General features: G+C 34.0%; 1 protein-coding gene across 2 annotated transcripts; it reads left to right on the top strand.

The window, feature by feature from the left end:
* The first annotated feature begins 232 nt into the window (after window positions 1–232).
* On the top strand, window positions 233–15,887 carry LOC117414600 (cadherin-related family member 3-like). 2 transcript variants are annotated; one of them, XM_059027223.1, is made up of 17 exons: window positions 233–335; window positions 2,201–2,397; window positions 3,431–3,599; window positions 4,453–4,529; window positions 5,037–5,134; window positions 5,236–5,340; window positions 5,610–5,755; window positions 5,853–6,042; window positions 7,739–7,904; window positions 9,023–9,116; window positions 9,696–9,794; window positions 10,071–10,309; window positions 11,429–11,600; window positions 11,792–12,027; window positions 12,843–13,997; window positions 14,113–14,161; window positions 14,692–15,887. In XM_059027223.1, exons 1-15 carry the CDS (start codon window positions 272–274, stop codon window positions 13,038–13,040), a joined length of 2,250 nt encoding a protein of 749 aa, XP_058883206.1. In that variant the 5' UTR covers window positions 233–271; the 3' UTR covers window positions 13,041–13,997; window positions 14,113–14,161; window positions 14,692–15,887. The 2 variants fall into 2 exon arrangements, with proteins under 2 accessions (XP_058883206.1, XP_058883207.1); XM_059027224.1 differs by lacking the exons at window positions 12,843–13,997; window positions 14,113–14,161; window positions 14,692–15,887 and having other exon boundaries at window positions 11,792–12,824.

Here is a 15,887-nt window from a genome sequence, read left to right as displayed (position 1 = left end):
TATTATTATTATTATTATTATTATTATTATTATTATTATTATTATTATTATGATGATGATGATGATGATGATGATGATGATGATGATGATGATCAGAAACAACTAATGTTTGTTTCCAACAGGGTGAAAATAGCACCCTAGAAACGAAGAAGGTGCGGCTGCAGGCTCAACTTTTTTACAGGTAGCACTTAACCGCGCACGGTATTGCATAAGGGGCATTCTGTTAGGAACACACGTCATGTGAGAATACCTGCAACCTTTGCAAAACAATATGGATCACGCTAAATTTAATATCATCAACTTGTTTTTATTGATCTGTTTGGGGGCAATACGTGGTAAGGTATATCAAATGTTAATCTTTTTGTATTATTTTAATTACGTTTATACGTTTTATTACAAAGTATAGTATAGTATTTATAATATTGAATTTTGGTTTCAGGATTTATAAATCCAAGAAAAGGGATTGGTTTATTTTCTTTGCATTTGTTTGTTTTGTATTGAACGTTAATATATAATATAAGCATCACATTTGGCTACCTTGTCAAAATCTAATACCTGTACCAAAATTTCATCTGTAGCGATAACTAAAATAATGTAATATAATTAACATAACTTATTTTCAAACGAATATGAACAACATGACAAATACAGTGATCCGATCGCTAGCTCTCATTTACAACGCGCCTCGGATATAACGCTTCTACAGCACGTCAGCCAATTCCATATACTACTAGTGATTCGTGCAATATTTCGACAGTAAATACAGTACCGGTGTTCAAATTGTAAACAACTACTCCCGGTCCGGCAGCTGAACCTGGGGCGAGCCCATTCCCTCTTCCTCTCTCCCGACCCGCTATCCCAGCACTTGGTTTGCTTGTCTGTTCAAACTGAACTCCAGACTGCCGTTTAGCCGGGCTATTTATAGTTTAAAAACTGCTAATTAAATGATCCACGAGTGAGAATGTTACCTTTTTTTTTTTTTTGGAAAAAATATAGCGTTGATTACATGGTGTTTTATGCATGGTTAATTCACAGAACGTTACATTTTTGCTTCAGTATGTGCATTATAGCGGGAGTTAGTTTATTTTGTATTTTAGTCGGATGTGTTTGTCCCCCAACACACGGCTATAGCGAGGAAGCACTGTGTATCAGAACTCACACTAGGCAAATAGCTGTAATAATAATAATAATAATAATAATAATAATAATAATAATAATAATAATAATAATAATAAATATGCTACTTTTGCAAAACAATTGTTTAAATATGTACTATAGGTTACTTATATTATAGTTGTGAGGGTTACACTATGCTTCAATGTAAAAAAATGCTATCAGCGTGTAGGTGCATTTTTTATTTAGCTTTTTTATTTTAAAAAAAAATGTAACTTCCTATGTAGTACACTTTAAAGTTTGTAACTGCAGCTGTCTGTTTTCGACATAAAACAAATTAGTTACATGTTGAATAAAATGTAAGTTTACAAAACACGTATTTCATATATATAGACGGGTATTTGTTACGGTGGGCGTCCTTGGTCTTCAAGGAAAACAGAATCTGCGCATGCGCAGTGCAAGGGGGAACTAGTCTGTCCACGCGCAGTATGCAAAGTAGGAACATTTGCTTGGTAGCATAAATTGACGTGACACCTGTAATTGCTAAATAGTTTTTTTTTAAATTGACCATATGAGACTTATTTCTTTGTTTACTCAAAATGAAGTCTTCACAAACCAGGGGAAATAAATAAACAGTTATATATATATATATATATATATATATATATATATATATATATATATATATATATATATATATATATATATATATATATATAATATATATATATATATATATATATATATATATGTTATATTGTTTTTGGTGTTCTTGAGGCATCTGAACAAAATTAACTTTATTATCCAGTTCAAGCTGTAATTTATGTGTGTGTGTGTGTGTGTGTGTGTGTGTGTGTGTACCCACACACATATATATTATGTATTGCTTTATTCTTTATAAATGAAGGAAAAGAATGAGCGATAATGTAGTGATAATGTGCTTAGGGGTCATTGGCTGGGGTTATCCTCCATTCAGTTGGGCTGGTAGGCCTATTTCAATTATCTTACAGTTTTAATCCAGTAACACCGCCTCTGTATACCAAAAACAAATGACCATGAACTTTTCTGTTTTTTGTTCATTTTTTAGGCACGAGTGGCGCTGTTACATTAATTGGTTTGCCAAACACAGTACGTGTGCCAGAAAACAGCCCTGCTACAGTGGTGGCCAGTTTTACAGTCAGTGCTACAGGGGGAGCCACAATTCCAAGTGGTTTGCCCATCATTATAAACTCAAATCCTCTCAGCTCAGCCTTTACCATCAGCAACATAAATTCAAAATGTGAGGTACGTTAAAAGAAAATTAATGTTTAAATTAAAAAACTGTTTTCGTTGTTGTTGTTCAATTGTGTTAAGTGAAAGAACCCCTCATATTTAACATTTCAAAGAGCTTTCAGAATTGTTTTGGGGGAAAAAATCTCTTTCACTGCCCCCCCCCCCCCCCCCCCCCCATCCCTCCTAATATTAGAATCACATGATACAAGGAATTTCCAAGCCATTTAAAAATTGAGGCAGTATATTTGGAAACAATAAGATATTTATTTCAGTAGGAATAAAGCCTCTCTCTCTCTCTCGCTATTATTATTATTATTATTATTATTATTATTATTATTATTATTATTATTATTATTATTAACACATGCTTTAGATATTATTTTAATGTAAATCTGCATTTATATGGTGTGTTTGCAAAGTAATGAATGCATAAAGTTACTGAATTTGGAGGACATACGATATGACATCCATATTTAAATTATGATCCTTGTTATGCTTAACGTGACTATAAATTGCCAGTTTAACATCTATTATTTCTTGGACCTCCATAAGCTTTTAAAGTTTATAAACCATGCAGATAAAGCGTGCTTATGCTGATCTAATTTCTGAGTGCATTTAATATATGGCTTATAATAATATTGTTTGTCTGAACAGTATGTATATGAGCAATATATGCAATTTCAGGTTTTAAATAGTTAAAAGAACCAAAAGAAAATGTTGATTACTAAAAACAAAGTGAATGTTGACACAAAGGTTTTACAATGTTGTGTGCATGGCTTGCCGTTCTATTGGATGTCGGGATGTTTGATAAGTGGTAGATAAAAAATATTGTAAGTAGTTGAAACTTTCATATCTTTTCAGTTTTCTCAATAATATCAAAAGAAAAACAAGTAAGAATTCAAACTAATTTGGACTGGTTTGCAAAGTACTGTACTGTAAATACAGCAGTGCGTTTTCTAGTGTATTTTCTCTATGACAACAGGGCAGAAGAACATTAAAGGGTGTTTTTCCGTCTCACTTTGAAATCTGGTTTCTTATATTTCAGATTCTGTTCACTGGGAATCCTATACTGGATTTCGAAACAGCACCAAATACATTTAATTTGCAGATATATGTGAACGACTCAAAGGGAGACACTGACCTCCAAATACTTACTATAGTGATAACAGATGTGGATGAGCCCCCTGTGTTTCTGGACAATTTGAAAAATCAAGGTAAACAGTTAGGATGCAGAAGCACAATGGACTGGATTGCATAGTAAGCGACCGGAATGTCTTAATCCCTTTTCTTACCGATAGGTCACTGAAACAGAAGAGTTCAAATACATTTTCCTTTATCCTTAATAAGCGGATGTTTTCCTTGCTCAGGGTTTAATTCATTGTCTTGCTTTATAACATATATATCGGTGCCTTGCCTAGAATACATTTTGTGTTTACCAGGCATTAGAAACTTCGGAACTTTCATCCACGAATCAGGAAGCTCGATTCCAGGGCACTAGGATATGGTAGTTGACCGCAATGTTGAAATAAATCTGTACATTAGAAATGTAAAATGTTTAAAATAACAATAAAGCTACTGTTTACCAGTTTCTAATTGCAATAAAACTCAACCTTACCTTGGTAGTTAACTTTGTCTGAATGGTACGACGCGGTCAACTACCAGACAGTATGGCTGTCTAATCAGGATTCAATTGCTTAATAACGGATTGATTGGGTGGAAATTATTAATGATAATGCAGTATTATTCTTTACAGTCACTAAAACAGAAACCCATCTCTGGCAGCGCCATGTCAATACTATATCATGGCTATGGTGATAATGCTGATGTAATCCAGGCCTTAGTCATTTTTATGCAGATTCAGTGTTTTGGCAGAAACCAGTTTTGAAGTGCAAATGTTCCAGCTGGCAAATAAATAGTATAACGGGTACCTCCTCGAATTGCTTTTTAAAACTATTTTTGCATATATGAGAAAATGATGTATTCTGGTATGACCACATGTTTGGTATTCTTGGAAAACAGATAACGATTTGGGATACTAAATGATGTTTTTGTTTTTGGCTGTGTCAGTTTACATCACTGAGAATTCACCACAAGGTACCATTTATACAGTTCTAGCATACGACCCTGAAAATAAACCACTCCAGGTAACTATATGTTTCAAAATATTATTGGATATTCAGAAATAGCTTTATTTATCTATGATTAAATGTTTTGAATACCCTTTTTAAATCCTAAAAAAAATATTTTAGTTTAACAATCAGACCAGTGTTATGCAAAAGCTGATAGTCCAAAAATGTTAAACTGCAGTTACACTGCATGCTGCTATTGATATTGTGATGTGAAAAACAGCCTGTGTCAACCTGTGACCATGGTGAATACGGACAATACATTAGCCAGCCCAGAACCCAAATGTTTATTTTAGGTCATAAGGATAAGAAAATGAACTGATTAAAGCAAATGTCACCATTAAAATAATGTAAAGATATATATTATTAATGCAGTGCATTCTAAAAACATTGCAATAATGCCAATTAACGCTATGAGCTTGTTGTTTTGTACATTAATAAATATTGTTAAAATGATTTGAATAAGTTATGATCTCACTAACATTATGGCAATCATTAAGTTGTCAAATATATGTTTTGTTTCAGTATTCACTGCAACCAACAAGTTACCCATTTATTATAAGTGGCGAAACGGGATCCATTATCTCAACCAAAGTTTTTGATTATGAGAAAGACCTCAAAAGGCAAGATTGACAACTATTATTCAGCATCTTTTTGCATATGTTTTAAACTTAACCAGGTACAAATAATGGATTAATAAATTGTTGTTTGTTTGGTTTTGCAGTTACAATTTACTGGTCAAAGTAGGAGATGGAACAAACCCAGAAATTAATGGAACTGTAATTGTTAACATTGTAAATACAAACGACAATGCACCTATTTTTACCATGTAAGTTTCTTTTATTATTATATTGATTCTGTTGAAATGCTAGCAAGATTTTTTTTAAATGTATTTATTATAAAATGCCTGATTAACTTAATTGGAGTTCTGCATTTAATTATCATGTCTGATTAAGTCTATAGTCCCAGACAGGGAACACATGGATTTTGTGTGGACATCCTCATAACTATAACTATAATAAGTCCTACATGAACAGCCATCCAGTATCCTCTATTTATCTCATTATATTTTGAATTCATCTCATTATTTTGTTACAGGAAGCAGAGAACATTTACCATTCCAGAAGAGCAGGCACCAGGAACAATTGTTGCTAACGTAACAGCTCAAGATGCAGATGACTTTAGTAATGTAGGCAACCTCACCTTCAGTATAAACCCCACAGATTACTTTACCATTAACCCATGTAAGTACAGCTCATATGTCAGAACTGTTTGAGATCAGACTTCATATCTTCAGTGTTATGTTTGTTTAATGACTGTTGGTGATGACCTTTGTTTCAGTGATGGGTATAATTCAAGTGGCAGAGAGGATAGATAGAGATGCCAAGCCCCTTCGAGACAATCCACTGATAACTGTAGAAGTGAGTGTTATAGACAGTCCAAAAGGAGGTCAATCAACCTCCATGTCAATAACATTCAACGTTACTGATATCAACGACAATCCACCTGTTTGTATTCCAGATACCTACAGGTACGTTTCAATAATATGCAATGGATTAAGGGATTAAGTTTAAGTTTATATATATATATATATATATATATATATATATATATATATATATATATATATATATATATATATATATATATTACGGAAACCAGCACCATATATCCAAAGTGTATCCCAGCCAATACAATACAAGCCAATCACAATAAAAAACATTTCAAATTAGAAGAAATTAATAAACAGATAGGCCCCGTTTGAGCCTATATACTCCATAGAGTTGAAGTATCTGTCTATGAAGACAGCCTTCCTCGTGGCTATCACCTCTGCTAAGCATATTTCATAAAAGGACAGACAAGTCAGTAATTTTACATTGCTCCTGATAAGCATCCTTCCTGCCTTTTTTTTATTATTATTTCTGTATTTTACTACTATTTTTACTAAATAACTGGCTGTTAAACGATATATTTTCTAACACTAGTAGTAGGCTACTTGCTGTCAGCAACGTATTGTATGTTTCTTTGCTAAGCTCAGATCGCTCATTTCATACACCTGCATATAGATGACAGAAAAACAACATTGAAAAACAAACCAGTGTTTTTATTTAGTAGATTTTATGAGGGGCATTACAGCTATGGCCAAAAGTTTTGCACCACACCCTATAGAATTAATAATGTTACGTTGACATATTGAAATTACATATCGCTTTGTAGTTTTCCAGAAAATTGAAAAATGTGACATTTTGAAATCTAACATGAAATACTGTACTACAATTGTAGTTTCCAGTAGACTGTTGAGATACCATTTTGTAGTTTCTTAGATTGCATGATGTTAAATAAAATATTGAAATGATGTTCCTATAGTTTAGTTTTTTTTTAATGACATCTACATCCTAATATTCAACTAGGTGATGCAAAACTTTTGGCCATATATGTAAATTATATTGGAGTACATACAGTGTGGTACTGACAACTACTGTACCACGTAGTGCATACTGCTCCTGTGTGTCCAGGTGCAGACTAGCGGTACCGCACCGTGAAAATGCCGAGCGGTGCCGCGCCGCGCCTGTGTCTCAGGCTTTAGAGAAGCCGAAAAATACAATTTTTATGACGTCTTGAATTTTTGTTTTCATACAAAGCAATTGGGCCGAATTGTAATTTTTATTTAAATACCAACATTTATCCGGCCTTAGCTAAGGCAGCACACAGGATTTGAATTTAATTTAGCCCTAAAATGTAATTCCCTATACTCTCAGTATCAATAGTATTGAATCAGCAGCAAAATAAATGTACAGCTAGTAAACGGCAAATACTTATTACATTTTCATCATGTGTTTATGCACGTTTATTTAACCTAATAAGAGAATTACTGTACCTAGATACTAGATAAATGAATCTTTGAAACAGAACCAAGTTTTTACACCTTGTAATAATTTGAAAATCACAAATTATAGTATTCCAGTGAATTTTTGTTTCAAACTGTAATGCTTCCAAACTTATTCCATACACAATCCAATGACCTGTTTGAGCTTCAATAAACATTAAGCACATATCATGCGTTCAGACTGGCTGGAAAGGTTGGTGTAGTTCTCTCATGTGATTGACAATTTGATATGTTGAATTAGATGTAGAACGAACACATTATTTAATTTTGATGCAACCTTGATCTGATATTAACGTAGAAAAATTCATAAATATAATTTTCCTTTTCTTGTCTTACATAGGCCTCAAGTTGAAGAGACAGCCATTATTAATACAAGGATTATAACAATAACATGCACTGATATTGATGTCGACCCGCCAAATAATCAGTTCAAATTTACTAACCTATCTTGTAACGGGTGTAATCAGATATTTGACCTGAACCCAGCATTTTCTGGAAATATTGTGGTAATAAAGTTTCTAACGTTTAACTGTTATATCAGGCTAACAATTCAATATGTTCAAAACGGTATAGTGTTTTGTTACTTTATAGATAATTTACTGCTGAATGCCTTATTCTAGAGCTGTTTCCAGAGCTGTTCTGACCCATAGACTTCCAGAATGCAATGGCTGCTCTTAATCTTGTCCACTGTAACATTTGCATGAGGTAAAAGCAGTTATGTTATTATTGGCTAAAGTAGGCTCTGAAAATAGTCTAATTGATGGAGTAACATCACAAGATGCTCAGGAAATAGGCCCTGTAATCTCTGTAATCCAGTAATGCGAAAGCAGTCCATTTGCACTCACTTTGCACACCTTAATCAGGAGGACAATGGGAGCAGACTTTGCACCAGTATTTGATTAAGCAAGCATGCTTTAGCACTCTTGGAATGTGCACGACCGTACTAGTTGTAGACAGAACTTGTAGCCTCATTAACATATGAAACTGGTTACGAGTGTTGTGTTGCCCTATAGTTCAGGTGCTATATTTGATACACATTCAGACCAGGTCCACAGAGGTGCAACAAATAATAATTCAGCCACTATGAAAAGGTATCACAGAAGGAAAGAGCAAGTGCAACAATGCAATATTTGGATGATTCCTTTTTAAAATGAAAACAAGTATTAATGATAGGTGTGTATTTCTTAAAAAATATGGGGCTAATTTAAGTGTTTATTTATATATGTTTGTATATAAGTACAAAGAATACAGTTCATGATTTTGAAATTCTTTCCCAATGATTGTGTACCAGATTTTGAAAGTAATACTTTATTCAAATGTTCAAGAATGGGAAGTATGAGACAAAAAAAGATACCGGTATTATGAAATTAAAAAACAGTACATTTATATTGGTATGTTGTAAGATAAACCTGTAACATTGTCTGCCATTATTAAGGATACATTCTTTACCTAGCTGTAAAAATGTCAGGATTCTGCAGCTCTGTACTGCTTACAGTAAATGGCAGGTGGCTGCATTATGTGAAATTTACACACTGTATATGTATGTAAAACCTCAAGGATATTTGTAAAAATAAAACCAATTACATTGACAGGGCATTTAATATTAAGTGATATTTTCCAACAGTTAACAGGAAGTCTAGACCTTGAGCAACCTAATAACCCACTTGAATACACCTTAACTGTAGTGGCTGAAGATATAACGGCTCCGTTTTATAAAGGTAAGGTATATCGTGGTCGTTTAATCATCTCCGCGAGGGAACCAAACACTGCTTCTCAAAAGACACCTCAGAGCTAACTGTGAGGTGGGGAAGAATATTAACGTTTCACTGTGCATTGAAGCCCATAGTGAAGCATTGTGGGCTGAAGCTGATGCAGTGCTAATATGCTTCCCCACCTCACTTTCTTAAAATCTGTGTTGTGTAGTAAAAATGTACCTTTTCACTGTCACTCTTTTAACTTATGACAATATCAATTATACAAACCAAACACTTTGAGACAATGTCTTAGAATTGGTGCACAGCTGTATTATATAATTCTGTCAGTGGTGGTGGTGTTGTTGTCCAATATAAATTTACCGTTTTACTGCCACCTTGTTTTAACTTCAGAGCATATCAGTGATGGAGATCTAATACTTTTTCACATATACATTTACTCCCATTTTTGTAAACCACTTGTTCACAGAGGTGCCATTCCTGTCAGTGATTCTTTATTTTTGTTCAAAAGCACCAATTTCTAGTTTTAATCTGGGTTTAGTTTGTTTAAGAGTAAAGTGTAAAGTACATTTGTCTTCTTTTTAGATACAGCTTACGTTTATGTGATAGTCCTTCCAGTAAATGAAAATCCTCCTGTGTTCAACCCAACAACTTATAATTTCAGTGTTTCTGAACTTAATGGACGTAAGTGTTGGTGTATTTAGCATTGTATTTTATTTTATTTTAAGTGCCAGTGAAAACTATGCAGTTAAACTTTATAAAACAATTGACTTAAAATATACAAATATGAATCCCACTGTTTGTTTTCATACACACTTTCTTATGAGAGAGGTAAAACTATACTTTTAAAATTAAAATGGGGAAGAAGAACAAATTGTTTCTGTCTCTACTATTACATTTTGTTATTTATTTAAATCATTACAAAAATGTTCTAAATATGGGTTTGTCTTCTGTTTAAAGAATGGACATTAGTTGGAGTTGTGACTGCGACTGACAAAGATATTCCCTTTACTGGAATAAGCTACTCAATAGTAGCAGGTGGAAGCACTCTTGGTTACAGCAACATATTTTGGATCGATCCAAATACAGGATCAATACAGCTTATGACAGAACCAGACTATGAAACTACGTCAAAGTATGTTCTCACCATAGAGGCTGTGGACAACGATCCTAAAGATCCCAAAACAGCAAATTCTGTAGTAAGTATACAAAATGACATATGTGTTGTATTTCTTAGTATTGAAATACTTGATTTTCAAAGCTTGATAACTTAAGCTAAGGGAACACAAAGCCACTTTTTCAGGAACAGTGGCTTGAAACCTGGTTCCAGGAGACTGGGAGACCTAGTGAGGCAACTTTGCTGTATCGAAACCCAAGTCTCACCTGGTGTGCCGTGCAGTGGCCTGAAACCTAGTCTCCTAAAACCAAGTTCCAAGCCACAAAGTGGCTTTGTGTCCCCTCAGCATTTAAATAGAGTAAATCTCACATAATAATACATGCAAATAACATTTTATTTGCATATTTACATAAACAACATACAGGAACTTCACCTGAGCAAAACACAACTTTACAGAAGTTTAAAATCTACATTTATTTTAATCTGAATTTACTCAAAACATGTACTTTTTTTAATTTAAAGTAATCCATGGGTCTTCAGGAAGACATGTCTTTTTTTATCTGCATTAATTTTGTTTTGTTAAAATTGATTAATCTACCACCTTAAAAGTGAGTCTGCGGGGGAAAAAAGGTACATTTCAGTAACAACCACAATTCACATTTTAAAACATCTAAAAAATTATATTAAAATTAAAATGTCCTGTTCGACATAACTAATCAATGAACTTGTTTTGCCTCAAAACTTTCTATTAATTAAACCTGTATAGCACAAGTGCAGAACAAGGAGCAAAACATATTCACCAGAGCGAGTGAGTTCCATTTAGACACACAGACACACAGACACAGTGCCATGCTAAGGGTGCTCCGGGCCCCGTTCAAAGACTCAAATCTGGGCAACCTGCCCGCCACCCCCCAGCAAATAACAATCAACACAAAGTACTTTTAAAAATTGACCTTCCTAGCTTTCTCTGAATAATGTTAGTGACCCACGATGGATAAAAGCGAGAAGGAAATAAAACACAACATGTTTTACAGGCTCCTGATAGGCCCGGTTCCACTGGAACCGTTGGAACCCCCCTTCACATGGCACTGAACACATACACACACAGACACAAATCAGCTTTCTGGTAACATCACACAACTTTTCAAATATGTTTTCTGTTTTAGTAACCATATGTTCCTTTTTTACTTTTTATTTGTAGGTGACAGTAAATATTCTTGAAGCAAACAATGAAAAACCGATGTGTACACCAAATGATTATACACTGACTATTCCAACTGACCTCAGCCCAGGCACTAACATTCAGAAGTTCCAACTCACCTGCACTGATCGAGACTCCCCACCTACAGCCTTCCGTTATACCATTAATTCAGGTACAAAGATTTCCTAAAAAAAAATACTGCCAAAAACTTGTTAATGAAATATAATGACAATATAGTTTCATGAATTTACTTTTGTGTATTTTACAGGCGAGGTAAAACAGATTTAGCCACTAGACGACACATTTATCTACCTGACTTAGTGCCTTATATATTGTACCTGATGTTTACCTTGCATTTTATAGGTAACATAAACAACCACTTTGCTTTTTCACCACCGGAGGGCTCAAACATCACAAGACTTATTCTGGCAGAACCGTTTCATTACTCTGACGGCCTGGACAAACAATGGAATTATAAACTTCTTGTATTTATAACAGATGATAACCTACTATCTAAAGGCATTGTAGAGACTGGAACAGTTACAATAAATGTAAATGTAGTGATTGCAGGCCTGACTACAGTTTCAACCACTACACCTGTAAGTATCCGTCAAACTTGACTGTGTAAAATAACTACACATGGGGGTATATTAAGTGAAATGCTGAGGCTGGTGTGCGTTCTGAGAAGCTGTGAAAATTGTACGGCTTTCCAACTGGCAGTTTCTCATAAGCAGCATCAAATCAAACAATTCCTGAAATTTAAGGCATCGCAAAATGGGAGGATATAATGCAGGGATGTTTTAACTTTGGGGAGGGAACTGAAGTTACAGTTTCCATAAATCAGACCAGCTTTTACTGAAATAGAAGAAGAGGCTGCAACTGTATGGACACACCCGTTAGGAGCATGAAAGCAACATAAGGGAAGAAAACATGTATGTTATAATTTATTAATTGAAGCATCTCGTCCAGATATTTACATATGTAGAAGCATATAGAAATATACTTGCCCTTTTATTGTTTTTGTGGGTAGGCTAGAGGCTATTTAAAAATAATAATAGGTAGTCGCAAGAACATAAAAAAAAGATGAATAACAAATTCTGGAGGGAGTGGGAGGCTGAGAAAATGTAATGTGAGTTTAATAAAAATATTAATGTCAGTGAAGTAATCTTACTATATGTACTGTACTATAGTTTTCAAAGTGTTCAGATAGTTTATAATATATACCTTTTTAGGTACAGTATTAGATTTGCAGTAAATCTGTAAACTAACACACTATTATCTAGCACAATTTTTGGTCCCAGGTGATGGCATTATTGAAATTAATGCATAAAGGTCTTCTTTATATTTGAAACATATATATCCCTTTCTAATGAAATGTATAAATGTGCATTAACCTATTATTATTGATTTTCAGCCTAGTATCTCATATATCCATATTGCTAAAAATGTGTATGCCAAGACTGCATGGTATGTCCCATTCATAAGTACCCTGGGTGCAATGCTTCTCCTCGGATTTATGGGGTACCTACTCTATCACCTGGCAAAATATCTGTCAACAAAAGACCACAGCTGCTGCACACCAAAACCTGATAAATACAAGGAGCCTCTGTAAGTATTTATTTTTATTGGGTTTTTTTGTTTTAATAAATTGAACACGTCTCAACAGTTTTTACTGATTATAAAACAAACCAAACAATGACTAGGTCTGTCTGGCTAATAAACTGATGTTCCAGGGCAAACCTCTGCTTCAAGGTTTGCTGTTTTTTTGTTAGAAAATTGAACATAATAGATGCACAGCATCTAATTAAAAAAGTTATTTGCTTTAAATTACATTTTCTAACTTGAATTTCTTACTTTCATGGTGTTTGCAGTAATTCTCAACGTTTCTTATTGCAATTACTCAGATATTGTTTTTTTAAGACCGTGTATTCTTCAACTCTACTTACCCACCACAGACATATGTAAGGTAGGCTGGAGTAGTGTGTTTATAGTAATAAGCACCAGCAACATGTAGTGCACAGTTGTGTACAAAAGGAAACTTAATTCAAAGTAGCTGTTCATAAGATCACGCTGGCTCTTAATTCAATAAAAACACCTTTGCTGACCTACACAATGATACTTTTGTCTATGGCAGGCAACAAGTACAGACACGTAGCTCCTGAACTCAAGTGAACACACTTTAACACAGACTTACCTACAGATTATGATATTTTAATAAAATAGTTATTTGCGTAATTGCAATAATAACCACTCAGAATGATTGCAAACAAAAAGGTGAGGGTTAATAAAACAGAAAACATAGTTTGAAGCAACTTCCTCCTTAATACTCTTGAGTTGGGAGTTCTCTTTGTGAACATGTTTGTAAATTTTTGATATTGCTGTTTGATAAAGACTTTCCTTTATTGTTTTTATTTAACAGGATTCAAAATACAAGTACGTTTTTTTAAAAGATAGAATCTTTAAACTTTTGTATATTTCAAATTAAAAAATATAATGTTTTGTACACTGTCTAATTTTGTATCTCAATCCCATTTTCTTTGCAGATAAAGCCAAGAAAGAAGTCGTTCTGGTACGTATTTTTTTTGTTTTGTTTTTGTTATGTTATGTTACTATGAAAAGTCATAATTGTTTTTCCCTCAAACATGGTGCCGTTACTGTGATCTATTTTTTTTTTTGTCTCCTAGGAGTTGACAAACGTTAACACTGTCTTTGATGGAGAAGCAGTAGATCCAGGTAAGAAGTGCAGAATTTAATGGGTTCTTTTAGAAAGCTTTCTGTATTCAACGTGATTGCCTTGTGTAATATGTAATATTGTGCCTGCAACAGTTAGATTTTTTTTTCAGGAAATGAGAAAAGTGAGAATGCTATGCTTTCCCCTTTTTCTGAAGCATACACTCTGTGAAAATGAATGAAAAGGAACGATACGTCTGTCATCTTAGAAAATCTCATATGTCTACACATTTGATGTATCTTTTGGGATGAAATACAGTGTTATTTGGACAGTGTATGGGGCTCTGATTTTTCAAAAGAAGAAAGTACTCAAGTGATAGTGATCATAAAATGTATGAATTACAGACTGGATTAAAACGCTTGGACAATAGGCTTCAATCTTGTTGGTATATTTTTAGTCAACGCATAGACCACAGAAAAATTTGTTTCTTCTGTCAGTTTCACAAATGTTAAGAATGAATGAATAGCAAAAGTAAGTTAAACTCCAGCAGCTGTTTTCATAGCACTCTATATGCTTGTTTATTTATTTCTAGTCACAGGGAAAGTTTATGAGTTCAACACAAAGTCTGGAGCTCGCCGGTGGAAAGACACCCAGATAGTCAAGGACCCTCAGCCAATCAAAATGGAGAGCAGTGAGCTTGTGATTCCAGTGTTGCCCTCCAGTATTAACGAAGGCAAAGGGAGGATCAGGACAGCAAACGGACAGAAAACCAACAGTAACGATGTCAAGGCAGAACAGAAGAGAGCTGAAAAGAAGAATGAATTTGGACCTGACCCCAAGAGCTTGCTTGAGAACCCAGCAGGGCAGCCCACAGAGGGGTTGTCACCATTACCAACGCCAAAGACGAAACAGGAAGGAGAACCAAAACCCATTCTGAAAAAGGGGGATCTGTCAGAAGTCTGAAATTCTTTATAAAAAATCTCTGTGCTAAAATCACAGCAGAAAAATTATTTTTGTGTGTTTTTTATAATTTCGCACGGTACTGTTGCTTGATCTACATATGGTTTTGTTAACTTTTTAATTTGTTTGGATGTAATATTCAAAGATCACTTATGTTTTGATACTGAACTATGCTAGCTAATCTAATTTAAACATTGGCTAAAAAAAAAGCCATTTAAACGTTGGCTGTAAAAATATAATAAAAGCCAAATTAGGTCCAATTTAATTAATTGATTGATTGTATTAGTATACTTTAAATACATTTTAGAACAATAAGATATTACAAAAACGGAATCAGTCACAAATATAAAATGTACTTGTGACTTGCATTTGTCTTCCTCTGAAATGGCTGACATGAGCACCACTTATTTTAGTATAGCTTTCTGTTTGTGTGTAATATCTTGGATGTCTGTTTAAGTTTACCTACCTATTTAAAAAAAAAATGGAATCAAATTGCAAGTCTTACAATTCAAGGATTGGACTTAAACTTGATACATCATAGTACAGACTGAATGCAGAGGCCAGCTATCCATCTTTAATGTTTGTTAAGGTTTTGATCGGGGTTGTCTGGTGTGCCAAAATCAGATAAAGTCCATTTTGTTTTGTTTTTTGTCCTGATTGTAGCTGAGGTGTAGGGTATACCTCTTATCTTAATCCCAACTAAGAGCTGTGCTGTGAAAGCAATCAATTGAAGGCAACCAAGTATTTATTCACACAGATGACTCTCACACTTTATAGTTGGGACTTATCATGCTGTTTTTCTTTATTTAAAAAAAATGTTTTCTTGGA

This window comes from Acipenser ruthenus, chromosome 7, assembly GCF_902713425.1.
Source record: "Acipenser ruthenus chromosome 7, fAciRut3.2 maternal haplotype, whole genome shotgun sequence".
NCBI lineage: Eukaryota > Metazoa > Chordata > Actinopteri > Acipenseriformes > Acipenseridae > Acipenser > Acipenser ruthenus.
This window is presented reverse-complemented; position numbering and strand designations above follow the sequence as displayed.